Below are 26,521 nucleotides of genomic sequence, written 5' to 3'. Positions count from 1 at the left end.
AATCTTGATGTATTTTTATTGCATGCATATTTCCTAAGGCTTCCATGCCATTAGGATTTCCCTCTTCTTAATCTGCAGTTTTCTCTCTTTAATATTAATTCCATATCATAAATATTATTCCTAAAACTTAGAGTATATTGTTTGAATCCTGTTTAACATGGTGTATTGCTTTCCAGAGGCCTAGACTATTCCAATCCTTGGCATTGTAGCTATGTGCAGGCAAGAAATCAAATACTATCTAATTTGCACATTGTTCATCCAATTATGAAGATGTTACTGGACCTTGGTTACAAGACATTTGCTAATACACTTTTGCTGGACTTAACAGGAATTAGGTAAAACCCATATTTATTAATTAACATTTAAAATGTGAATGTCTCCTGTTTGAGTCTTTATATTTTTGACTATATAATTTTTAAAACTCACTGATAAATCTTCAGAACTTTTCTTTAGATTTCAAAAAATTTTAAATTTTTTATTTGTTTTAACAATTACATATCAAGACCAGTATCTATCATTTGCTTTAAAATCATTTTTATGTTTCTCATAAATAGAGCTAAAGGCCCAATTGATTGTGAATCACTGAAAAATGATCTATCAATACAAGCTAGGAAGGCAGAAGAGAAGATAATGAACACATGGTATACAAAAGTTATAAATCTTTTTACCAAGAAGGAAGCTCTCGAAGGCATTAAACCTGAAAAGTTGGATTCATTTTATAACTGTGTTTCGACACTTATGTCAAATCAGGTAAATATGTTTTATGTATTTTAAGTGATAATGTTATTAAAATTAGTTTGTTATCCTATACAATGAAAGCCTAATATGCTAAGTGTCCAGTCTTCTGGTCAGCCATTCAACCAATCAAAGTGTAATATGCTAATGATATGCTAAGGCCGCTCAACTGCTTGCTATGACGTGCACTGACCATCAGGGGGCAGACAGTCGACCAGTCACTATGACATGCACTGACCACCAGGGGGCAGACGCTCTGACCGGCAGGTTAGCTTGCTGCTGGGGTCTGGCCAATTGGGACTGATCAAGATGGGCTGGACATGCCCTGGATCCCTCCCGTGGTCCCTCCCCAGCTGGCCAACCTCCCGTGTCCCTCCCTAGCCCCGATTGTGCACCGGTGGGGTCCCTCGGCCTGGCCTGCGCCCTCTCGCAATCTGGGCTGAGTGACACTGCCCCCCACTGCCTTGAGTGCACGAATTTTGTGCACCAGGCCTCTAGTTTTAAATAAAATTCTATTTAGACATAGTGTTAAGTAATTATTTTGAAGTAAGTTATAAAAATATTTTTACTATAATTTTGTGAAACCACAGCCTGCATAGCTTGGGTTCAAAGCCTGGAGAAAGAGCTGACATGCAAATTAATATACAAGACAAGATATATAAATTTAGAAATTATGGGGGAAGCCAGATGGAAACTTAGTTCTAGTGACTAAGCTCTGCTGAATCTCCGGATCCATCTCCTTTTCATTTACTAGGATACACAATTACCCTTTAGGAATGCAAACAGGCATTTCAAAGGTAAAGTTTATTAAACAGTAAAAGATTATCAGGTTAGGGGATTGCCTTGGGCCACTCAGTTAGCAGCAGGTAACATGCAGATATTCAGCCCTGCTGAATTTCAAAGCCCCATTCAGCCTTCTGAAGGACTTCTCGCATTTGTATATTAATTACTGTTGATCTTTGCCTTCAACATGATTTTATTTTAATAAATTAAGCAGAAAAATGCTTTATTTCTGAAACAATCTAAAATGGAAAGTCTAGAAGTATGTATCAATATTGTGAATGATTACTGGGCTCATGCTTAAAGATTATAAGCTTTATTGAAGTATATTAACAAAAGGACTATCCTAGTAAACATTTTTCTTTTAAATTATGAAATTCCAAGTTGATGGATTCTCATTTCATTCTCTGTAAAATCTTGGTTCAAAATGTTATTGATCATCTTTAAATGACAAACAGAAAGAGAATATTAATTTTATGCTCTTCAGGTTTTTACTATTGCAGAAAAACAATTCTAGAAAAAGAGGGGTTTTTTTGTTTGTTTGTTTTAATTTTTTAAGAACTGCCAGGGGCTTCAAAGTGGCTGCATCATTTTATTTATTTATTTATTTATTTAATATTTTATTGATTTTCTACAGAGAAGAAGGGAGAGGGATAGAGAGCCAGAAACATCGATGAGAGAGATCGATCAGCTGCCTCCTGCATGCCCCCCACTGGGGATGTGCCCACAACCAAGGTACATGCCCTTGACTGGAATCGAACCTGGGACCCTTCAGTCCGCAGGCTGACACTCTATCCACTGAGCCAAACCGGTTCGGCGATTTTATATAGCCTTTACTTATTTTTTATTGATTTTAGAAAGGAAGGGAGAGGGAGGGAGAGATAGAAACATCAATGAGAAGAGAGAATCATTGATTGGCTGCCTCCTGCATGCCCTACACTGGGGATCGAGCCTGCAACCTGGGTCAATTCATAGGTTGACACTCAATCACTGAACTATGCTGGCTGGGCTAGAAAAAGAGTTTTGAATGAAAACTTCCCCTGTGGCCCATCTGGTGTGGCTCAGTGGTTAAGTATCGATGCAGTTCGATTATTGGTCAGGGCACATACCTGGGTTGTGGGCTCAATCCCCAGTAGGGGGCATGCAGGAGGTAGCCAGTTGATATTGATGTTTCTTATCAATGTTTATATCTCTCTCTCCCTCTCCTTACCTCTATCTATAAAATCAATGAAAAAAAATTTTAAAACAAAGAACCTTCCCCTATGGCTGGTAAAGATCTCCAAAGATTTTATGAATTTTGCAATGTATCTTTAAAAGGATAATCCTATATAATAAAAGGGTAATATGCAAATAGACTGAACGGCAGAACAACCACTCAAAGCGTAATATGCTAATGATATGCTAAGGCTGCTCAGCCGCTCGCTATGACGTGCACTGACCACCAGGGAGCAGATGCTCTGACCAGTACATTAGCTTGCTGCTGGGGTCTGGCCGATCGGGACTAAGCGAGATGGGCTGGACACACCCTGAAGCCCTCCTGCGGTCCCTCCCCTGCCCGATCGTGCACCAGTGGGATCCCTCGGCCTGGCCAGCACGCTCTTGCAATCCGGGAGCCCTCAGGGATGTCGGAGAGCCGGTTTCAGCCAGATCCCGAAAGCCACTCCCCTCGGAAGGGCACCAGACACAGAGCTCATGGCTGGTGAGCACTGCTGCATCAGCATGAGCCTCTCCAGATCGGGACTGATTGGGCACGAGCCTGTGGCAGGTACAGTGGGGCCAGGATGAGTGGGAGCAGCAGGTAGGAGCTGCAGGCGGCATTGAACTGCGGGTTTTGGCCCGATCCCTGCAGGCCACCCAGAGGGACCCACCTGTGCATGAATTTGTGCACTAGGCCTCTAAAATATATATATATATATATATATATATATATATATATATATATATATATATGGTATATAATACTATAATTAATATATATGATTTTCTTTCTGTCTTTATCCCCTTAAGAGAACTATGATCATTTGATGAGAAGTAAAGAGATGAAGAACATTTTGAAGATCATTTAGATCTATATTTGTCTGTTTGGGTAAATTTCCAATAGTTGGTTAATTATAAGAATACACTAGAGGCCCAGTGCATGAATTTGTGCATGGGTGGGGTCCAGCTGGACTGCCCCATGGGGGCCAATTGGGCTGAGCCAGCTCGGGGGAGGGAACATAGGAGGTTGGCCGGCCAGCCTCACTTCCGATCAAGGTATTGGGGGGCCTATTGGGGGTGGGGCCAGCTGGGGTGGAGGAACCGCCCACCCCCCATCAGGCCAGTTGGCTAGCAGCAGTGCATGTCATAGCGACTGGTCATTCCAGTCGTTACGGTCGTTTTGGTGTGCTGGTTGCTTGGCTTTTATATATAGAGATTATTCATACTTTGGTCATGTATTGTGCACATTCTAAGTTCCAGTAGCTTCACACTAACCAAATGGTGTGCTGGAAATTTGGCTCTCCAGAAACAACAATAACAACCACCCTGTTTTGTAGTGTTTGCTAATTTCCATGGCATAAATAATCCCACCATGATGATTTTCAAGCATCCAAAGGTTTATTAACAGGCTCACAAAATTAATAATATTGAACATTTGACTCTTGTGACAATAGCAGCTAGCTGTATCTTTACCACTGCCCCTCACCCCATGTACATGTCATCCCATGACAACCTCACTATAAGGGTCAGGGCTCCCCTACCCTCAGTCTTCACCATGTTGTTTGGTCTTCTGAAATGTTTTCTATATCAGGGGCAAAATAACTAGAGTGTGGAAGATTCTGAGTTGCCATTTTAAGATTGTTGATATTCTATAAAAATATGAAAGTTTGCATATATTTTTCCATTTATTATTTTAGACTACATTTATTAACATACTGTGCTGCCCTGACAGGTGGCTCAGTTGGTTGGAGTGTCACCCCATATACTAAAATGGTTGTGGGTTCAATTCCTGGTCAGGGTACATACCTAGGTTGTGGGTTTGATCCTGGTTCGGATGCTAATAGGAGGCAACTGATCAATGTTTCTTTCTCATATAGATGTCTCTCTCTCTCTCTCTCTCTCTCTCTCTCTCTCTCTCTCTCTCTCTCTCTCCCTTTCTCTCTAAAATCAATAAAAACATATCCTCAGGTGAGGATTAAGAAAAAAACAGCCCTGGCCAGCATGGCTCAGTGGTTAGAGTGTCTCCCCACGTACCTAAGGGTTTTGGGTATGATTCCTGGTCAAGGGCATGTACCTGGATTGCAGGTTTACTTTCCCCACCTGTTTGGGGTGCGTGCGGAAGGCAACCAGTGGATGTCTCTCACATTGATGTTTCTCTCTCTTCTCCCACCCCTCACTCCCTTCCACTCTCTCTGAAGAGCAATGGAAAAAATGTCCTTAGGTGAGTATTAACAACAACAACAAAAGAACATATGTGCTGAATGAAGATAATTTTCAGGACTAAATGGATTGATAGAATGACTTGATTATACACTTATTTTAGTTAAAGTTTGAACTTGTACTCTTGAAATTAATAGTAATTTATAATATCATGCAGATAAAGGATCTCTTAAAGAGAACTATAGAAGGATTTGTAAAACTCTTTGACCAAGGAGATGAACGAGGGCTGCCGATATTTAAGATGGAATTGACAATTGATGATGAGAAAATGGAATTTTACCCTACCTTTCAAGATTTGGAAGATGTTGTTTTTGGTTTGGTAGAGAGAATAGCTGAAGCTCTGCAGGTATCACTTCATCCTTATCTATCAGGTTTCTTTATACGGCTCTTTTTCAAAATTTTAAATTGAGTTGAAACTCCATAAAGTATTTATATACATAAAATGTTACAACTCTTTATTTCCATACTCCAAGTTATTTTATGTTAAAATAAAATGCTTTGTCTTTGAGAAAGTCTTCTGGTTGAAGATAACATTTGTTCTTAGAAGTCTTATTGTAGTTATGACAACCTCCCAACAGGCCCTGTCTCTAATCAGAGTGGGGGAGCCAATCAGGGGTAGAGCTGGTGGGGGGAAGAGGCAGTAGGCCAATCAGGGTGGTGGGGGCCCATTGGGGTTAGGGACGGCCAGGGGGAGGGGCTGCAGGTGGTTGGCCGGCTGGCCCTGCCCCTGATCGGGGTGGGGGGGCCCATCGGGGGCCTATAGGGGTAGTGGAGGCCCATTGGGGTGGGGCTGACCAAGGGGAGGGGCTTCAGGAGGTTGGCCACTGGCTCTGCCCCCTTTAGGGGTGGGGAGCGATCGGGGGTGGGGCCGGCCTGGGGACAGGGCTGTGGGAGGTTGGCTAGCTGGCTCCACCCCCAATTGGGCTAGTTTGCTGGCCGCAGTGAGTGGTTTTTCCTGTTGTTACGGGGGTCCTTTCGCTGGCTTTTTATATATATAGATTACAAACTATACAACTTTAAATCATTACTGTATTTTGCATCAAGTTATCTTTTCTTGTACCACTAAAATCTGAAAAGAGTGTTCAAAAATATAAGATCTACATATACTAGTAGATCAATTACACAGTTATTTCATAAACTGTCATTTTTATTTATGTTAGAATGTCCAGTCAGTACCCTCTTGGCTATCAGCAGCTTCACCACCTGTAAATCTTGACACAGAACTTCCAGAACACATGTTACAGTGGGCACTTGATGTGCTAAAGGTGGAAATACGTCGTAACTTAGAAGGTGCAAGACAACACTATGAGACATACGGTATATGTGATAAATATTATATTATGTCTTTTTATTATAAAAGAATGACATTTTTATTTTTACTAGAATTTGGCTAGATATTTGGTTGTCTGGGGCTGTCATGAAAGAGCAGGGAGAGCCAGAAGTTAGCATGAACATGGCTGTTGGCAGCATCAAGGATCAAAACTGAGAAACTTGAATTCTGTTGTCTGGTCCAAAGAGTGAATGCTAACTGGATCAGGGTGATAAAGCCAAAAGATAGAAAGAAGAGATGTTGGAATAAGGAGAAAGCTAAGTTAAGGTTAAAAGCAAAGTAATCTATAAGAATAGCAGCTCAAGTTTATAGTCTTCTCAAGTGTGTATGAAGTCAGGATAGGTAATTTTACTTGATATCTTAAGCAAAATCTTTTATTAACTGGCTTATTTTTATCTCTTAAATTATTTTAAGATCATTACATACCCTTTTATCTTTATTTTGAAACATCTGTATTTAACCTGGTTTGCTTAAGTCTATTTTATTCCATTCTATTTCTATTAATGTACTAGTATGTTAATACTCAATTAATAATAATAATTAATTGAATAGGCTATTCCATTCTATGAGCATATAAAAAAGCACTTATCCTTTTAAAAGGTTAATATTGATATTTAAATTAGATTATTAATTTTCAGTTGAAAAATATAATTGGCTCCTTGATGGCACTGCAGTTCAGCTGATAGAGACTTTTCAGGCGGAAGATCACACTTTTGATGAATACACAGAGGTAAGTGATAATTCTGTTTTTGATTAATGCCTTTTGAGTATCCTTTTAAAATTATGATCTTATTATTCTAGAAAATAAATGCTTCAATTAAAGTTATTTGAATTTATTCAAAACATCATTTTAGTAAACTTATAGATTTACCTCATAATTTCTTTAGTCATTCATTTATTCATTCATTGATTCAACAAAAATTTCTTCATCACATTCAGACACCTAGCAAGATTTTGGTGATGTAAAAATAAATAATACATTAACATTGTTCTCAGGAGCTTATACTTGGCCTGGAAGCTAGACATATTAATGGAAACATTGAGATAAGTACTGGAATACAGATATGGATGAAGTGTGAAAGTACAGAAGAGGAAACAATTGCTTTTGCTTTGGGAAATTCATGAAGGTTTTTAAAAGTAGTGATAAGTGAGCTGGGTTTTGAAGTAGATGTTTATAGGTGGATTTAGCTGAAGCAGGGAGGCATGGAAGAGACTAACATAGCTCAATGTGGGGTAGGGGGGAATGAGAAGAGATAAACTAAAGAATTTATATACATAGTCCATGGACACAGGCAATAGGGTAATAAAGACCTTGGGTGTGGGTAAGGGCTGTGAGTAGGGGGGAAAAAGGGAAGGAATGGGAGATATCTGTAATACTATCAACAATAAAAATCTTCTATATCTACACTAATAAAAGAGAAACATGCAAATTGGTGTCACTCCGCTACCTTTCCCATTGGCTAATCAGGGTAATATGCAAATTAACTGCCAGCCAAGATGGCGGCCGGCAGCCAGGCAGCTTGAAGCGAACATGAGGCTTGCTTGCTTCAGTGATGGAGGACTCCAACGTGCCCCGCCTGCTGCTGCCGGCCTCTGAGCTTGCAGTTTGAGACATTGTTACAAATATAGAAGCTAAAAAAAACCCCAGAAACCTGCTTTCAGCCAGCTGGGATCTCAGAGCTGGAGTTGAAACAGTGTTTCGATTATAGAACCCAAACAAACCAGATACCTGCTTTCAGCAGCCGAGGCCTAAGAGCTGGAGCCAAGCCTCAGAGCTAAAGCTGGACCAGAATAAAAAAAGAAAAGAAAAAAAGGAGCACTTGGGAGCTTCAGTCACCCACCAGCCTGAAAGCAGCCCTCAGCCCCTCACCCAGACTGGCCAGGCACCCCAGTGGGGACCCCCACCCTGAAGGGGGTGCAACCAGCTGCAAACAACCATCATCCCCTCATCCAGACTGGCCAAGCACCCCAGTGGGGACCCCCACCCTGATCCAGGACACCCTTCAGGGCAAACCAGCCAGACCCCACCCATGCACCAGGCCTCTATCCTATATAGTAAAAGGGTAATATGCCTCCCAGCACCAGGATCAGCTGAGCCACGAGGCCTCCCGGCACCGGGATCAGCGTGACAGGGGGCAGCGCCCAAACCCCCTGATCGCCCTGCGGCTCTGTTTGTGACGGGGCGGGGCCACAACCTCCCTATCCGCCTTGCTCTGTTCGTGACAGGGGAAGGTGCCCCAAACCCCTGATCAGCCCTGCTCTGTACCTGATAGGGGGGAGCTCCCCAACCCCCTGATCAGCCCTGCTCTGTGTGTGACAGGGTGCGACACCCCAAACACCCCCCACGGGCCCTGCTCTGTGTGTAACGGGGTAGAGCCATAACCTCCCCCTTGGCCCTGCCCTGAGTGTGACAGTGGCAGCGCCCCAACCCCCTTATCGGCCCTGCTCTGTGGGTGATAGAGGGCGGTGCCCCAACCCCCCCCCCCCCCAACGGGCCCTGCTCTGTGTGTGACGGGGTAGAGCCATAACCTCCCCATCGGCCCTGCCCTGAGTGTGACAGGGTGCGGTGCCCCAACCCCCTGATCCGCCCTGCTCTGTGTGTGACGGGGTGGTGCCCCAACTCCCCTATCGGCCCTACTCTGTGAGTGATGGGGGAGCTCCTCAACCCCCTGATCGACCCTGCTCTGTGCGTGACAGGGTACGGAGCCCCAACCCCCCTGATGGGCTCTGCTCTGTGAGTGACGGGGCAGCGCCCCAACCCCCAGATTGGCCCTGCTCTGTGCGTGACAGGGGGTGGCGCCGCAACCTCCCCATCGACCCTGCCTTGAGTGTGACAGGGGGTGGTGCCCCAACCCCCCAATTGGCCCTACCCTGAGCGTGACTGAGGGTGGCATCGCAACTTCCCGATCCGCCCTGCTCTGTGCATGACGGGGCGGCGCCCCAACTCCCCAATCGGCCCTGCTCTGAGCCTGACCAGGGGCTGCACCTAGGGATTGGGCGTGCCCTCTGCCACCCGGGAGCAGGCCTAAGCCAGCAGGTCGTTATCTCCTGAGAGGTTCCAGACTGCGAGAGGGCACAAGCTGGGCTGGGGGACCCCCCTCCCCACGAGTACACAAATTTTTGTGCACCGGGCCTCTAGTCTACACTAATAAAAGAGAAACATGGTAATTAATGTACGGCCGCTACCCTTCCCATTGGCTAATCAGCATATCCTTATGCAAATTAACTGTCAGCCAAGATGGCGGCCGGCAGCCAGGCAGCTGGAAGTGAACATGAGGCTTGCTTGCTCCAGTGACTGCAGACTCCAATGTTCCCTGCCTGACTTGCTGGCCTCTGAGCTGCAACTCTAAGAAACATTGTGACAAATATAGAAGCTAAACAAAACCCCAGAAACCAGCTTTCAGCCGGCTGGGATCTCAGAGCTGGAGTTATACATTGTTTCGATTATAGAACGCAAACAAACCAGATACCTGCTTTCAGCAGCGGAAGCCTCAGAGCTAGAGCCAGAGCTAAAGCTGGCCCAGAATTAAAAAAAAGAAAAAGAAAAAAAGGAGTAGTTGGGAGCTTCAGTCAACTGCCAGCCTGAAAGCAGCCCTCAGCTCCTCACTGAGACTGGCCAGACACCCCAGTGGGGACCCCCACCCTGAAGGGTGTGTGACCAGCTGCAAACAGCCATCATCACCTCATCCAGGCTGGCCAGGCACCCCAGTGGGGACCCCCACCCTGATCCAGGACACCCTTCAGGGCAAACGAGCCAGCCCCCACCTGTGCACCTGGCCTCTATCCTATATAGTAAAAGGGTAATATGCCTCCCAGCACCGGGATCAGCTGAGCCACGAGGCCTCCCGGCACCGGGATCAGCGTGACAGGGGGCAGCGCCCAAACCCCCTGATCGCCCTGCGGCTCTGTGTGTGGCAGGGGGCGGGGCCACACCACCCCCCTCCCCCAGGCCCTGCTCTGTGTGTGACAGGGTAGAGCCATAACCTCCCCCTTGGCCCTGCCCTGAGTGTGAGAGTGGCGGCGCCCCAATTCCCTGATCGGCCCTGCTCTGTGGGTAATAGAGGGCGGTGCCCCAACCCCACCCCACCCACACATGGGCCCTGCTCTGTGTGTGATGGGGTAGAGCCATAACCTCCCCATCGGCCCTGCCCTGAGTGTGACAGTGGCGGCGCCCCAACCCCCTTATCGGCCCTGCTCTGTGGGTGATAGAGGGCTGCTCCCCAACCCCCTGATCTGCCCTGCTGTGTGTGTGACAGGGAGCGGTGCCCTAAGTCCCCTATCGGCCCTACTCTGTGAGTGACGGGGGAGCTCCTCAACCCCCTGATCGGCCCTGATCTGTGTGTGACGGGGGAGCTCCTCAACCCCCTGATTGGCCCTGCTCTGTGTGTGACAGGGTACGGAGCCCCAACCCCCTTGATGGGCCCTTCTCTGTATGTGACAGGGGGCAGTGCCCCAACCCCCTGATTGGCCCTGCAGGGTATGGAGCCCCAACCCCCCTGATTGGCCCTGCTCTGTGCGTGACAGGGGGCAGTGCCCCAACCCCCTGATTGGCCCTGCTCTGTGCATCACAGGGGGTGGCGCCGCAATCTCCCCATCGACCCTGCCTTGAGTGTGACAGGGCGGTGCTCCAACCCCCCAATCGGCCCTACCCTGAGCGTGACTGAGGGTGGCATCGCAACCTCCTGATCCGCCCTGCTCTGTGCATGATAGGGCGGCACCCCAACTCCCCAATTGGCCCTGCTCTGAGCCCGACCAGGGGCTGCACCTAGGGATTGGGCCTGTCCTCTGCCACCCAGGAGCAGGCCTAAGCCAGCAGGTCGTTATCTCCCGAGGGGTCCCAGACTGCGAGAGTGCACAGGCCGGGCTGAGGGACCCCTCCTTCCCTCCCGAGTGCACAAATTTTTGTGCACTGGGCCTCTAGTATATATATAAAAAGCCAGCAACCAGAACAAGGTAATGACTGGAAGGACAGAACAACTGGTTGCTATGACACCCGTTGCAACCTGCTAACCGGCCAGATCAGGGGTGGGGCCGGCGGCCAACCCCCCTGCCATGCCCCCAATTGCCCCCTTACCCCAGTAGGGGGCGGGGCCAGCCAGCCAACCTCCTGCAGCCCCTCCCCGCAGCTGGCCCCATCCCCAATTGGCCTCCCCTACCCCAATTGAGGGTGGGGGGGCCAGCCAACCCCCTGTTGCCTCACCCCCTGGCCGGCCTCACCCCCAATTGCCACCAACCCCAATAGGGGTTGGGGCCGGCTGGCCAACCTTCTGTAGCCCCTCCCCCTGGCTGGACAAACCCCTGATCGGCCCCCCACTCTGATCAGGGGCAGGACCAACTGGCCAACCTCCCACGGCCCCTCTCCCCAGCTGGCATGGCCCCTGATTGGCCTCCCCTCCCCATCAGCCCACAGCCCCTCGCCTCAGCCAGCCTCACCCCCAATTGGCCCCCCACTCCAATCAGGGTTGGGGCCATCCGGCCAACCCCCTGCAGCCCCTCCCCAGGCAGGCCCAGCCCTGATCTGTCCCTATTGGGGCTGGCCTGGCCAGACCCCACCTGTGCATGAATTCATGCACTGGGCCTCTAGTACATTTATAAATGAAAAAAAAAAAGAATATGAAGTTGGAAATGTAAGTTGGAGCTATAGGTGAAAACCTTCAAGTATATTTGCTTAGGAGTTTGTACTTTGTTTTGGAGGTTTTTAGCCATTGAAGTAATATACTTGGATCAGAGTTTCAGAATGATAATTCCAGAAGCAGTGGGGAAAAAGTAATTAAATGAGAAAAGGTTTCTACCTTTTGAAGGGACCTTGTTCTATTGGTTAAAAGTATGCTTTTGTTTTTTCATCTTCTCTCTATTGACTGTTTAGTTTTTATTCATAAAGTATAACATAGACATTTTAATTTTTCAACATTTTATTATGAAATATTTAAGCATACAGAGAAGTTGAAGAAATTTTATGAAGAGTTCCACCTAGATTCTAATATTTTACTATGTTAGCTTAATCACATATTTATTCATCAATCCATTCCCTTTTCCATTCTTGATTAATTTCAAAAATTATTAACTTTAAAAAAACAACTTCATTGAGGTTGGTTTACATATAATAAAATGCACCTATTTTAATTGTATAGTTAAATGAGTTCTGACAAATTTATACACCAATGCAACTATCACCAGAGTCAAGATATAAAATGTTTTCACCACCTCAGAAAGTTTCCTTATATGCCATCCCACTCAGTTCTCCCTAAACCTGACCTTAGGCAACTACTGACATACTTTCAGTAATTATAGGTTTTTCTTTTCTAATGAAATCATACATACATACTCTTTTGTGTCTGGTTTCTTATATTAATGTAAGGTTTTTGAGATTTATCTATGTTGTTGTGTCAGTAACTTCTTCCTTTTATTGCTGAGTAGTATTCCACTATATAAATCTGATTTATTTAATGTCTTTCAAATATATATATATATATACACACATATATATACATACATACATATATATTTATTTATTTTTATTGATTTCAGAGAGGAAGGAAATGAATGAAAATATATATTTAAAATTTACTTTTAGGTTTAGTATATATCCTTGCATTTCTTTGTCAATTCTAGACATACTGTAATTGTAGTTTGTATACTATATTTTGATGTAGTCATAGTTTATTATAGCATAGCACTTCATTGTATTGATATGCCATCTTTTCTACTGTAAATGGACATTTGTGTTTCCAGTGTCCCACATTTTCTTTGATCCAGCCAATTTTCTTTTTCATATCAGTTTATTACAACCCAGAAAAACTAGATGATGATTCTTGAGAATAAGAAAATATCTGTCCCTTTTCCAGTGTCCATTAGCTCTTTCTAGTCTCTTTGCTATGTTTCCAAACAAGAATCAGGCAGGTGTTCAATGTAGTCTTTGAATTAATTACTATTCTCAGCTCCCTTAAACACTGAAAATTTTAAGCTCAACCGTAGAAACAAAAATGAATGGAGACTAGAGAAACAGAGTAGCCTTGAGAGAGAGAGAAGTACAGGGAAAATATCTTTAATTGGTGGGGGATGGAGATGGGGTAAGAAGGTAGAGAGGCAACATTAAAGATGGAATATGGAATTAAGTCAGAGTTGCCCAAAGTTGGTAGGTATATTTCACTTTCACAAAATGCAACATAACTTGTTAGGTTTTCTTTGTACTACTTTGTTTAATTTTTAAAAATTATCCCAGTGTCTGGGTATTAAGAAGTTGTATAAATTCCATTATGTTGGATTTTTGGTAATGGCAGAACACAATATTTCTTTTTTGGATTATTTTGATCAAAACCAAAAATTCCTTATACTTTGTTTCCTGAAGACTGCATTAGAATCTTCAGTGAGGCATCAGGTATGGCACAAGCAAGTATTTGTCAGCTACACAAATTGCCACATGATATAGATTTGTTTCTAAACAGAGAGATGAGTTGATTTTGGCAAAATTTTTTTTTAATAGTTACTGAGAGAAATTTCACTTTTAAAATTTTTATTTTAAAATTTTTTAAATTTATTGATTTTAGAGAAAGAGGAACGGGAGTGGGGGAGAGAGAGAGAGAGAATGAGAGAATGAATGTGAGAATATTGAGAGAAGAAACATCGATTTGTTGTTCCACTTATCTATGCCTTCATTGGTTGATTTTTGAATGTGCCCTGACTGGGATTGAACCCACAACCTTGGTGTATTCGAACAACGCTCTAACCAACTGAGCCAGGGCCTGAAATTTTTAGATAGGGATGTTATAAATGGTACCATATTGAATATTTACTGGTAGATTGGCAAATTCCTTAGTGAAAGGACAGGTGAAAAAAGATTTATGCAACAAAGGGGACAAATTTAATCAATTAGCAAAAAGAAATGAGTTTATATTTATATTACATAATTAAGAAGTCCACCATAATACTATACCACAATACTGTAATATAGAATCACTGATGAATTTTAAAATGCTAAGCATTTTTTTGTGTGTGTTTTTTTTTAAGTTTATAGAAAAATTTTTCAACCTTGCCTCAGAAATAATGCTTTTACCTCAGTGGGTTCATTTCCCTATGGTTCGTTTGGATTGTGAAGATTTGAAGACAGGCCTAACAAATAAAGCAAGAGCCTTTGCAAATAAATTATTAAATGACATAGCTACAAAACATAGAAGCGAAAATGAATGGTAAGTGGAATTTATTGCCAAACTTAGAAGTATTGGGCTAAAAGAAATATTTTGCTCATAATAACACTTGTTTAAAAACAAAAGATTAAAATATAAGTACTTACAACTTTTTCTCCATAACTGCCTCCTAGGGAGGTTCCTTTGTAGTACCACTGATCTGGTTTCTTTCTTTTTTAAGATAGTTTATTGATTTTTCAGAGAGAGGGATCTCCTTAATTCTCTCTGAAGACAGAGAAAGAGAGAGACGTTGATGTGAGAATGCAACATCTATGAGCTGCCTCCTGCACGTCCCCTCCCAGGGATGAGCCCTCAACCCAGGGTATGTGCCCTTAACCTAGAATTGAACCAGCAATTTCCTGGTGCTCAGGACGCCACCCAACCAACTGAGCCCCACCAGCCAGGCCTGGTCTGGTTTCTTTTTGTTTGCTATTGTTTGAGGGTAGTTTTGAGACAACCCAGAATTTTTTTTAAAAAAAGAAATATAAATAAACTAGTGTTTGGACACAGGTTGCAAAAAATCAAAAGACTGTAGACTTTCAATTAATAAGACATTAATACCTACTTTGCAAGGTGGCTATATAATTGGATTAATAAACTGTGGCCTGCCAGCTGAATGTACGCGTGCGTGTGTGTGTGTGTGTGTGTGTGCGCGCGCGCGCGCGCGCGCCCGCACATTTTGCTTACTTCAGTTTGGTTTACCATTTGCTTGAGCTACCATGCTCTTATTTTGTTTGCCTCCTTTTCTTTTGCTGCAATGTCTCTCCCCCAAACACTCAGAGTCTGCTCTAGAAAGAAGAAGGCACCCCTAATATGATCATATGTCTTTTTTTTTGCATTAACCATATTAACACATACCTCCTAAAATTTTAGTATTAACTATCAAGCCCTACATGAGTTGATTTCTACTTACCTCTCTAACTTGCCTTTGTATTCATGTTGGCCTGCTTGCCATTTCTAAAATATGCCAAGCTTATTGCTACCTCAGGCTTTCTATCTTGCTGTGTTTTCTTCTTGGAAGTTTTCCTTCTGTTATTTGAATGACTCACTTTTTTCTTTTCTCATGCTGAATATCACCTCCCTAAAGGGGCCTTCGCTGGCCACTGTATAAAATAGTAGTCCTTTCTCTACACTACATAATCTTTTTTTTTTTATTGATTTTTTACAGAGAGGAAGGGAGAGAGATAGAGAGTTAGAAATATCGATGAGAGAGAAACATCGATCAGCTGCCTCCTGCACATCTCCCACTGGGGATGTGCCCGCAACCCAGGTACATGCCCTTGACCGGAATCGAACCCGGGACCTTTCAGTCCGCAGGCCGACGCTCTATCCATTGAGCCAAACCGGTTTCGGCTACATAATATTTTTTTTAAAAAATTATCTTTATTGTTAAAAGTATTACTAATATTCCCCCCTTTTTCCCATTGACCACCCTACACCCTGCACCCACCCCTCCCAGGCATTCACCACACTATTGTCTGTATCCATGAGCTGTGCATATATGCATATAAGTTCCCCAGTTAATATCTCTCCACCCATCCACCCACCCCCGTCTTCCCTCTGAGATCCATTAGTATGTTCCATCCTTCTATGTCTCTGGCTCCATTTTGTTCATTAGATTCTACATATGAGATCATGTGACACTTATCTTTCTTTGACTGGCTTATTTCACTTAGCATAATACTCTCCAGATCCATCCAAGCTGTCTCAAAGAGTAAGAGATACTTCTTTTTTTTACAACTACATAGTATTCAATAGTGTAAATGTACCACAGCATTTTTATTTATTCATCTACTGATGGACACTTGGGCTGTTTCCAGATCTTTGCTGTTGTAGATAATGCTGCTGTGAAATAGGAGTGCAAATATTCTTTCTGATTGGTGTTTTGGGATTCTTAGGACATATTTCCCGAAGTGGGATTGCTGGGACAAAAGGCAGTTCCATTTTTAATTCTTTGAGGAAACTCCATGCTGTTTTCCACAGTGGCTGTACCAGTCTACATTCCCATCAAAAGTGCACTGGGGTTCCCTTTCTCCACATCCTCACCAGGACTTGTCATTTGTTGATTTGTTGATGATAGCCATTCTAACAGATGTGTGGTGATACCTTATTGTCATTTTAATTTGAATTTCTTTGATAATTAGTCACATTGAGCATTTTTTCATATGTCTATTGGCCTTCTGTATATCCACTTTGGAGAAGTGTCTATTTAGGTCCTTTGCCCATTTGTGTGTGTGTGTGTTTTTAGCATAGAAAAGAAACATTGTATTTTATTTTTAAAAATCTTTATTGTTGAGAGTATTACAGATATCCTTCTATTTTCCCTCCATTGCCCCCCTCCATTCAGTTCCCACCCTGCTCTGGCCTTCACCACCCTATTATGTCCATAGGTAATGCATATATGTATATAAGTTCTTTAGTTAATCTCTTTCCGCCCCCACCCTCTTCCTGCTGAGAATCATCAGTCTGTTCCATGTTTCCATGCCTCTGATTCTATTTTATTCATCAGTTTATTTTGTTTAATAGCCTTCTGGTTCTTTTATTTTGATTTTTAGATTCAATACTTGATATGTATTTAGTTTCTCCTCCTCCTCCTCTTCCTCATCCTCCTTCTTTTTCTTCCTCCTCCTCTACTACTACTACTACTACTACTACTACTATTTCTATTTCTCCTCCCTTTCTTCCTTCCTTCCTTCCTTCCTTCCTTCCTTCCTTCCTTCCTTCCTTCCTTCCTTCCTCCTTCTTTTCCTTCTTCCTTTTCCTAAAAAATACCCTTCAACATTCGTGCAATACTGGTTTTGTGGTGATGAACTCCTTTAGCTTTTTCTTGTCTGTGAAGCTCTTTATCTGACCTTCAATTCAGATAGCTGTGCTGGGTAGAGTAATCTTGGTTATAGGTCCTTGCTATTCATCACTTTGAATATTTCTTGCCACTCCCTTCTGGTCTGCAAAGTTTCTTTTGAGAAATCATATGAGAGTGATATGGCCATTCCCTTGTAGGTAACTAACTGCTTTTCTCTTGCTGCTTTTAAGATTCTCTCTTTGTCTTTAACCTTTGTCATTTTAATTATGATGTGTCTTGGTGTGGTCCTCTTTGAGTTCCTCTTGTTTGGGATTCTCTATGCTTCCTGGACTGGTCTGTCTATTTCTTTCACTAGGTAAGGGAAGTTTTCTGTCATTATTTCTTCAAATAGGTTTTCAATGTTTTTCTCTTTCTTCTCCTTCTGGCACCCCCATTGCTGGGGTCGTTCTCAGCATCTACTAGGGTTCAGGAATCTGGAGAAGGGTCTGCGAGTAAATTAAATAAACTAGACATGACATACAAATTTGGAAGGCATTTTAGGGGGAGCCAGGGAAGGCTTAGCTTCAGTAACTAAGTTCCCAGAATCTCTGGACTCTAGCTTTTTATTAACACATTTTTGCCCTATAGCAAAGCAGATATACATATCAGAGGTAAGGTTTGGTTAGGTTGGGGAACTGCCCTCAGCTGTCTGGCAGCAGGCAATAATATATGCAGATTTTCAGGTTTGGGGAAATGCTTTCAGGTATTCCAGCAGCAGGTAATATGATTCAGCTCTGCTGAAGCCTCAAGTCCCATCAACCATTTGATGAACTTCTTGCATTTATGATCGGCTGGAATTAGCCTCCAGCAGCCCATACTTTGAATGTTGGTGTGCTTGGGATGTCCCAAGTCTCCTTACACTATCTTCATATTTTTGGATTTGTTTTGCTTTTCACTCTTCTAATTGGGTGTTTTTTGCTTTCTCATATTCCAAATCATTGATTTGATTCTCAGAATGCTCTACTCTACTGTTGAAATCCTATAAATTAGTCTTTATTTCAGTTAGTGTATGCTTAATTTTGTACTGGTCTTTTTTTAATGTCTTTGACATTCTCACTAAGATCCTTGAAAGTCTCACTAAGTCCCTTGAAGCTCTCATTAAGATCCTTGATCATCCTTTTAACTACTGTTTTGAACTCTGTCTTCAGTACTTTGTTTGCTTCCATTTCTTTCATTTATAATATGTTTCTTTGTCTCCACATTTTGGCTGCTTCCCTGTGCTTGTTTCTATGTATTAGGTAGAGCTTGAATTGGTAGAGTGGCCTGATCCTGTAGGGCCCAGTGGCTCAGCCTCTTTAGTCACCAGAGCTGGGCACTCTTGGCGTGCTCCTGTGCAGGTTATGTGCACAGTCTGGTAGTAGTTGAGCCTTGATTGCTGTTGGTGTCACTGGGAAGAATTGACCTCCAGGCCAATTGGCTGTGAGGACAAGCTGAATCTACAGTGAAGAGCTTCTGTGCAGGAGACACTGCTATGGAGCAGGACTTGCTTCAGTGGGGCTTTGGTGTTTTGTTGCTCACTGAGTCTGCCCCTTGAGTGTGTAGCTTGTGGATATGTAGAGTTGTAATCTGCTATGGTCTGAAGCTGTCCACCAGTTGCACTGGCTCTGGGGCCTCCCAGGAGGTACAAAGTCAGCCACTGCCTGGGGCCACATGTCAGGAGCTCCAGGGAGATCTGCAGATGGCTGCTACTTGTATTTGGGTCAGATAAGGCCCAGCTGTGAAGCAAAACAGGTTGGTGCTAGTGCTGGGTCTTGGGCCTTTTATTGATAGTTTTGGGGCACACTGACTCCAGCTGCTGCTTGTTTGAGAGATTTTGCTAAGTCTGAAGCTTGAGCCAGGACAGGTCATACACATGGAAAAGCCGCTGCACACAGCTTGGGTGGGGCTGCAAATTGGATGAGGTGGGGTCTCGGTGAATCACCAGGGTGTAGGGAACAGTGTGGGCCACACTGATGGAAACTCAGATATGGCTGCCAGTCAGCTCTGCAATGAGGGAGAATCCCAGCAGAGGAACAATGACCCCTGTGAGCACCCCTGTCTGGAAGAAAGCTGCCTCTGAGTTCCTGCCCTGATGCCAGACAGTCCAGTTCCTCCTTGTATGTCCCTGGATTCCCTAAAGCTGCCACCCAACACTGGAGCTTAGAGGAAGTGGGACCATGTAAGTTCTGCACAGGCCCTTTAAGAGGAACACATGGAACTCCAGCAGCCTCCATGTCACTCAGCTATAATCCCCACTGGTTTTTTTTACAGCCCGAAGTTACAGGGACTTCTAGTCCCAGCACTGGAATCCTGGGCTATGGTTTGCTATGGGGCTTGGAGCTCCTGCTTCTCATGGAAGACCTTGGTGATATCCCTCCAGATTAAAAAAACATCACACGTGGGTGTCAGACCAGCCTGTTCCATGCCTCGCCCCCTCCTACGAGCCTCAGTGTGCTTTCTTCTTTACTTCTCTAGTTGTAGGACTTCCATTCAGCTAGATTTCAGGTGGTTCTGAATGATGATTGTTCTGTATTTAGTTGTAATATTGATGTGGCTGTGGGAGGCGGTGAGTATCGGCATTTACCTTCCCTGCCACCTTGCCCATTTTTAAATTGGATTGTTTTCCTTTTGTTAATTTGTATGAGATCCTTATATATCTTGGAAATTAATCCCTTATCAGATGCATCATTGGCAAATATATTCTCCCATGCAGTGGACTCCCTTTTCATTTTGTTGATGGTTTCTTTTGCTGTGCGGAAGCTTTTTATTTTGATGTAGTCCCATTTGTTTATTTTCCCCTTAGTTTCCCTTGCCCTAGGACAGTGGTCGGCAAACTCATTAGTCAACAGAGCCAAATATCAACAGTACTTCTTCAAAATAGACTCGCCCAGGCCGAAAACTGACTTCTGCACATGGACCACGAAGTTTCAGTTGCACTGTACATGCGTGCCCACACATGGCATTTTGTGAAAGAGCCACACTCAAGGGCCAAAGAGCCGCTTGTGGCTCGCGAGCCGCAGTTTGCCAACCACGACCTTAGGAGATGTATTGGCAAACATATTGCTATGAGAGATATCTGAGATTTTGCTCCTTATGGTTTCTTCCAAGATTTTTATGGTTTCATGACTTAACGTTTAAGTCTTTTATCCACTTTGAGTTTATTCTTGTGTATGTTGTAAGTTGGTAGTCTAGTTTCATTTTTTTTGCATGTACCTGTTCAATTTTCCCAACGCCATTTATTGAAGAGATTGTCTTGACTCCATTGTATCCTCTTGCCTCCGTTGTCAAATATTAATTGACCACAATGGTTTGGGTCAATTTCTGGGGTCTCTGTTCTGTTCCATTGACCTATATGCCTGTTCTTTTGCCAGTACCTGACTGTTTTGATTACAGTGGCTTTACAACTTGATATTTGGTATTGTGATCCCTCAAACTTTGAGGTTATTCTTTGAAAAGATAAACAAGATTATCTTTAGCCAGATTCATTAAGAACATAGAGAGAGGACCAAAATAAACAAAATCAGAAATGAAAGAAGTAAAGTAACAATGGGCCCCACAGAAGTAAAAGGATTGTAAAAAAAAATACTATGAACAGCTATACTCCAACAAGCTGGACAACCTGGACAAAATGGATGTGTTCCTAGAAATTTACAGTCTTCCAAAATTCAGTCAGGAAGAATTAGAAAACCTGAATAGGCTGATAACTACTGATGAAATTGAAGCAGTAATAAAAACTCCCAGCAAACAAAAGCCCTGGTTTAAACAGCTTCACAGGGGAGTTTTACCTTTGGTTTGGAGAAGCACTAACACCTTTCCTCCTCAAACTATTCCAAAAAACCAAGAGGAGGGAACACTTCCAAGCTCTTTATGAAGCCAGCATTAGCCTAATTCCAAAAGCAGATAAAGACTACAAAGAAAGAAAACTACAGGCCAATATCCCTGATGAGCGTAGATGCTAAAATCCTCAACAAAATATTAGCAAATCGGATCAAGCAATACATCAAAAAGATTATACACCATGACCAAGTGGGGTTTATTCTGGGGATGCAAGGCTGACACAATATTTGCAAATCAATAAATGTGATACACCCCATTAAAAAATGAAGGATAAAAATCACATGATCATATCAATAGTTGCAGAAAAAGCATTTGACAAAATCCAGTACCTATTTAATTTTTTAAAAAATATTTTATTGATTTATTACAGAGAGGAAGGGAGAGGGATAGAGAGTTAGAAACATCGATGAGAGAGAAACATCGATCAGCTGCCTCCTGCACACTCCCCACTGGGGATGTGCCCGCAACCAAGGTACATGCCCTTGACTGGAATCGAACCTGGGACCCTTGAGTCCGCAGGCTGACGCTCTATCCACTGAGCCATACTGGCCAGGGCTCTAGTACCTATTTCAGATTAAAAACAAAACTCTCAGCAAAGTGGGAATAGAGGGTCATACCTGAACATAATAAAGGTCATATATGGAAAAACCTACAGCCAACATCATACTCAATGGATAAAAAGTAAAAGCATTTCCCTTAAGATCAAGAACAAGACAGGGATGTCCGCTTTCACCACTCTTATTCAACATAGTACTGGAAGTCCTAGCCACAGTGATCAGAAAAGAAGAAGAAATAAAAGGCATCCAATTTGGAAATGAGGAAGTAAAACTGTCATTATTCGAAGATGAAATGATATTGTACATAGAAATCGTAAAGACTACCAAAAAACTACTAGATTTAATGAAATGAATTCAGCAATGTAGCAGAATCCAAAATTAATATTCAGAAATCAATGGTATTTTTACCCAACTAGAGGCCTGGTGCATGAATTTTTGCACAGGTGGGGTCCCTCGGGCTGGCCTGTGGAGATCAAGCCACACCTGCAGTCCAGTACTGCCTGCTGCTCCTGCCTGCCGCTCTCACTCATCTCAGCCCCACTGCCCCTGCTGTGGGCTCGTGCCACTGCAGCGGCACTTGCCAGCTGTGAGCCCTGCATCTGGCGCCTGTCCCAAAGGGGCTGGAGGGCTGGGATGTGGTCGGTCCTCCGGGCGGGCGGTAGGACACCCTTGCCAGCCAGGGATCCAGATCCATCCTGCTGACGTTCGCAATGGTTATCGGTTGTCGGGAGCCTCCTTCCAGGAGGCTGGCAGTGCTGTCAGGATTGTGCCAGCGGCTCTGATCCATCGTTGCCTGGCCCGTTCTCCAGAGATTAGACCTGCAGGACTACTGAGGAAGTGAGTGGCTGCCGCCAGGCTGGTGGGCCACCAGGCTGGGTCGATCAGCTAAGTGGCACTCTCGCTGTGAAAGCACACTGACCACCAGGGGGCAGCTCCTGCGTTGAGCGTCTTCCCCTGGTGGTCAGTGCATGTCATAGTGACGGGTCAACTGGTTGTTCAGTTGTTTGGTTGCTTAGGCTTATATATATATATATACTAGAGGCCCGTTGCAGGAAGATTCCTGCAAGAATAGGGCTTACTGTGGCTGGAGGAAAGCAGAGAAGGGAGCAAAACCTGCTGAGGTGGGCTTTGCTCCCACCCTCAGCCGCTCCAGCATGGTGGGTTTGCCCAACCAGCCCCCAGCCGCTGCTGCTGGGTTTGCCCAACCCGCCCCCAGCCGCTCCGTCTTGGTGGGTTTTCCTAACCCGCACCCAGCCGCTGCTGGTGGGTTTTTCCATCTGCCCCTAGCCGCTGTGGCTGGGTGGGTATGCCCAACCCGCCCCCAGCTGCTCCATCTTGGTGGGTTTTCCCAATCTGCCCACAGCCGCTCCATCTTGGTGAGTTTTCCCAACCCGCCCCCATCCGCTCCAGCTTGATGGGTTTGCCCAACCCACCCCCAGCCGCTGCTGCTGGGTTTTCCCAACCTGCTCCAAGCCGCTCAGTCTTGGTGGGTTTTCCCAACCCGCCCCCAGCCGCTGCAGCTGTGTGGGTTTGCACAACCTGCCCCCAGCCGCTCAGTCTTGGTGGGTTTTCCCAATCCACTCCACCGCTGCTGCTGGGTTTTCCCAATCCGCCCCCAGCCGCTCCGTCTTGGTGGGTTTGTCCAACCCGCCCCCAGCCGCTCCGTCTTGGTGGGTTTGTCCAACCCGCCCCCCAGCCGCTGCTGCCTGGTTTCCCCTCCCACTCCCAGCCGCTGTGGCTGGGTTTCCCCTCCCGCCTCCTGCCTCTGCAGCCTTGGCTCCTTTACTGTGTCCGCAGCCTCTACTTTGCTCCCTTCTATAGCCCTTGGCTTCCATGTTGTCTTCAGTCTTCGCTCAGAGCCGGTATATGCAAATTAACTGCCATCTTGGCTGACAATTAATTTGCATATACTCACTGATTAGCCAATGAAAAGGGTAGCGGTCGTACACTAATTACCATGTTTCTCTTTTATTAGTGTAGATAGTCTAGAGGCCTGATGCATGAAATTAATGCAAGAGTAGGCCTTCCTTCCCTCAGCTGCCAGCACTGGCTTCCCTCTGGCACCCAGGACCTGGGCTTCCCTGGCAGCCTGGGCTTCATCTGGAAGGTCATCCGGAAGGACATCCAGTCTAATTAGCATATTATGCTTTTATTATTATAGATACAGGTAATGAATTCTCAGAAAGAAAAACTAAACAATCCCATTTACCATTGCAACAAAAAAATTAAGAAACCTAGAAATAAACTTAACCGAAGAGTTTGTAGAAGACCTGTACTCAGAAAACTACAGGACATTGAAAAAATGATTTAGAGGAAGATATAAATATGTGGAATAATATACCATATGCATGGATTGGTAGAGTCAACATCATTAAAATGTCCATATTACTCACAGCAATCTATGGATTCAATGCAATCCATATTAAAATACCAGCTGCATATTTCACAAATCTAGGACCAACACTCCAAAAATTTATATGAAACCAAAAAAAAGCCCCCAATCTTGAGAAAGAAGTACACTCCATAATTCTTTATATTACTTTTTCTTCATAGCACTTTTTACTACCTAACTTTGTGTTATGTATTTATGTGCTTTTGTCTCTCAACTTGAACATAAGCTTTATGATATAAATGACTTGATCTGTTTGCTGTTACATCTCCATTGCTTGGAACTTTGTGTAGCATATTTTAGATACTCAATTATTTATTAAATGAATGAAATATATTTACCACATAATGGAAATAAAATACCTGAATGAACTAAATTTTTTAATCACCTCTTTTATACTTGGTTTTTGCATAAGGTTTTTCTGATGTTTCTGGTAATGGCATGACAATACAGATATTGCAAAGTTCTATGCAATACAGGGGAAAAGTTCTATGAAGTTCTTTAGTTGAATAATGATGATAAAATATCTATTCTTTCATATATAGGATATTCTAAGAGAATTATAGATTTTTAAAAATGTATACAGGGTTTTGATCTTTTTACCTGCTATACTACCATGTTTCACAAGAGGCACTAAAAATAATAAAACTAATAATTATACTAACAATACGGTTATTAGTAAACTAGAGTCCCAGGGCACAGATTCATGCACTGGTGGAGTCCCTCAGCCTGGCCTGCGGGGATTGGGTGGAAACTGGCTCTCTGACATCCCCCGAGGGGTCCTGGATTGCGAGAGGGTGCAGGCCAGGCTGAGGGACCCCACCAGTGCACGCACTGGGCCTCTAGTATTTCGTATATGATATTTGGTTAATCTCTTCCCGCCCTCCCCTCTCCCCTCTTCCCTCTGAGATTCATCAGTTTGTTCCATATTTCCATGCCTGTGATTTCCGCTCCTACATTGAGCGTGTGCCTCCTGGTGGTCAGTTCCCATAATAGCTACCAGCCAGTTGGCCTGTTGGCCGGTCGGCTGGTAGCTTAGGCTTTTGTATATATAGATGAGAGTATACTATGTACTAGGCCCTTTTACAGTCATTGTCATATTACAACAATCTAGTAAGATGAATGTTATTAACTTTATTTTATAGATATAAAACGAAACCTCAGAGATTTGCCTTAGTTCACAATGCTAGTAACAGCTGAGGCAGGATTTAGATTTAGGACCTGATCCAAAATATGCTCTATGTTATATGAAAATGTTACCTTAATTTTATAGGTGTATGCTGAGTTATACTAGGTAAGTTATGCTTAAATATTTTAAGATATCTTAGTGAATTAACCAATTATTTTTAGGATATCATAGTTCCTATTTTATAGTAATCATAACAACTCATTCATTGAGTATAATACAGCATTCATTACCATAACTATAGTAAAGCAGAGTATTATTTCAGTATTTGCAGTGAATTTGAAGCAATTAAAGAACATGCATTAAAAATCCCTGAGACAACAGAAGAGATGATGGATCTGATAGCTTATGTCGAAAAAGCCCGAACCATAAGAATGCAGGATTTGATTTCAAGAATCCAGGTAAGAATATTTAATTTACATATTTTAAAATAGCTTTTTCATTGTGAAATATGATAAACATATAGTTAAGTAAATAGTTATAACGTAAGCATCTATGTTGCCACCACTCAGGTCAAGAAACCAGCACCCAGAAGCAATTTGTGTATGGCTTTCTGATCATAGCTACTTCTCTCTCCTAGAGGTTCCCACTTGGTTTCTACACTAATCACATATATTGTTCCTTTAGTTCTTAGAACTATATATACATCCTTAAACAGCATAGATTTTAATTTTTTCTTTTATAGTTTCTCATTTGGTAGTATGCTTATGCCTTACCCAGTACAAGATTATATACCTAGTCATGTATATTGCACTCTAATTTTTTACTTAAAAATGTGAAACATAACACATACCAAAAATTGCATAAAACATAAATTGTACAATTTGAAATATTGTAAATACAGTAATTCACCCAGGGAAAGAGATAGAACCTTGCTAACACCCTAGAAACCCATCACAATCTCTTTTTTTTCTGGTGCTCCTGACTTTTAATCACTTCCTTGCTCTTCTTTAGTTTTATTATCTATATCTAAATATGCATTCCTAATCAATATAGTTAACTTGTGTTTCTTTTGATCTTTATATAAATAGAATTATAGTTTCTATTATTTTCTGTCTAGTCAATATTTTGTTAATAATGTTATAGTTCTTGCCCTAACCAGTTTGGCTCAGTGGATAGAGCATCGGCCTGCGGACTCAAGGGTCCCAGGTTCGATTCCTGTCAAGGGCATGTCCCTTGGTTGCGGGCACATACCCAGTAGGGGATGTGCAGGAGGCAGCTGATCGATGTTTCTCTCTCATCGATGTTTCTAACTCTCTATCCCTCTCCCTTCCTCTCTGTAAAAA

The 26,521-nt window shown here is 43.4% G+C and overlaps 1 protein-coding gene across 6 annotated transcripts in view; it reads left to right on the top strand.

The window, feature by feature from the left end:
• DNAH12 (dynein axonemal heavy chain 12) overlaps nucleotides 1-26,521 on the top strand; it is a 239,044-nt gene that overhangs the window by 27,265 nt on the left and 185,258 nt on the right. For all 6 annotated transcript variants that reach the window (XM_070390826.1, XM_070390827.1, XM_070390825.1 and 3 more), the window contains exons 7-13: nucleotides 177-335; nucleotides 555-750; nucleotides 5,090-5,278; nucleotides 6,093-6,249; nucleotides 6,901-6,992; nucleotides 14,270-14,448; nucleotides 25,501-25,636. In XM_070390826.1, coding sequence (XP_070246927.1) covers nucleotides 177-335; nucleotides 555-750; nucleotides 5,090-5,278; nucleotides 6,093-6,249; nucleotides 6,901-6,992; nucleotides 14,270-14,448; nucleotides 25,501-25,636 — 1,108 coding nt within the window. The remainder of the gene's footprint in view (nucleotides 1-176; nucleotides 336-554; nucleotides 751-5,089; nucleotides 5,279-6,092; nucleotides 6,250-6,900; nucleotides 6,993-14,269; nucleotides 14,449-25,500; nucleotides 25,637-26,521) is intronic.

The sequence above is a fragment of the Myotis yumanensis genome, unplaced genomic scaffold (assembly GCF_028538775.1).
Source record: "Myotis yumanensis isolate MYYU_CA2020_CCGP unplaced genomic scaffold, mMyoYum1.0.hap1 SCAF_14, whole genome shotgun sequence".
Classification (NCBI taxonomy): domain Eukaryota; kingdom Metazoa; phylum Chordata; class Mammalia; order Chiroptera; family Vespertilionidae; genus Myotis; species Myotis yumanensis.
This window is presented reverse-complemented; position numbering and strand designations above follow the sequence as displayed.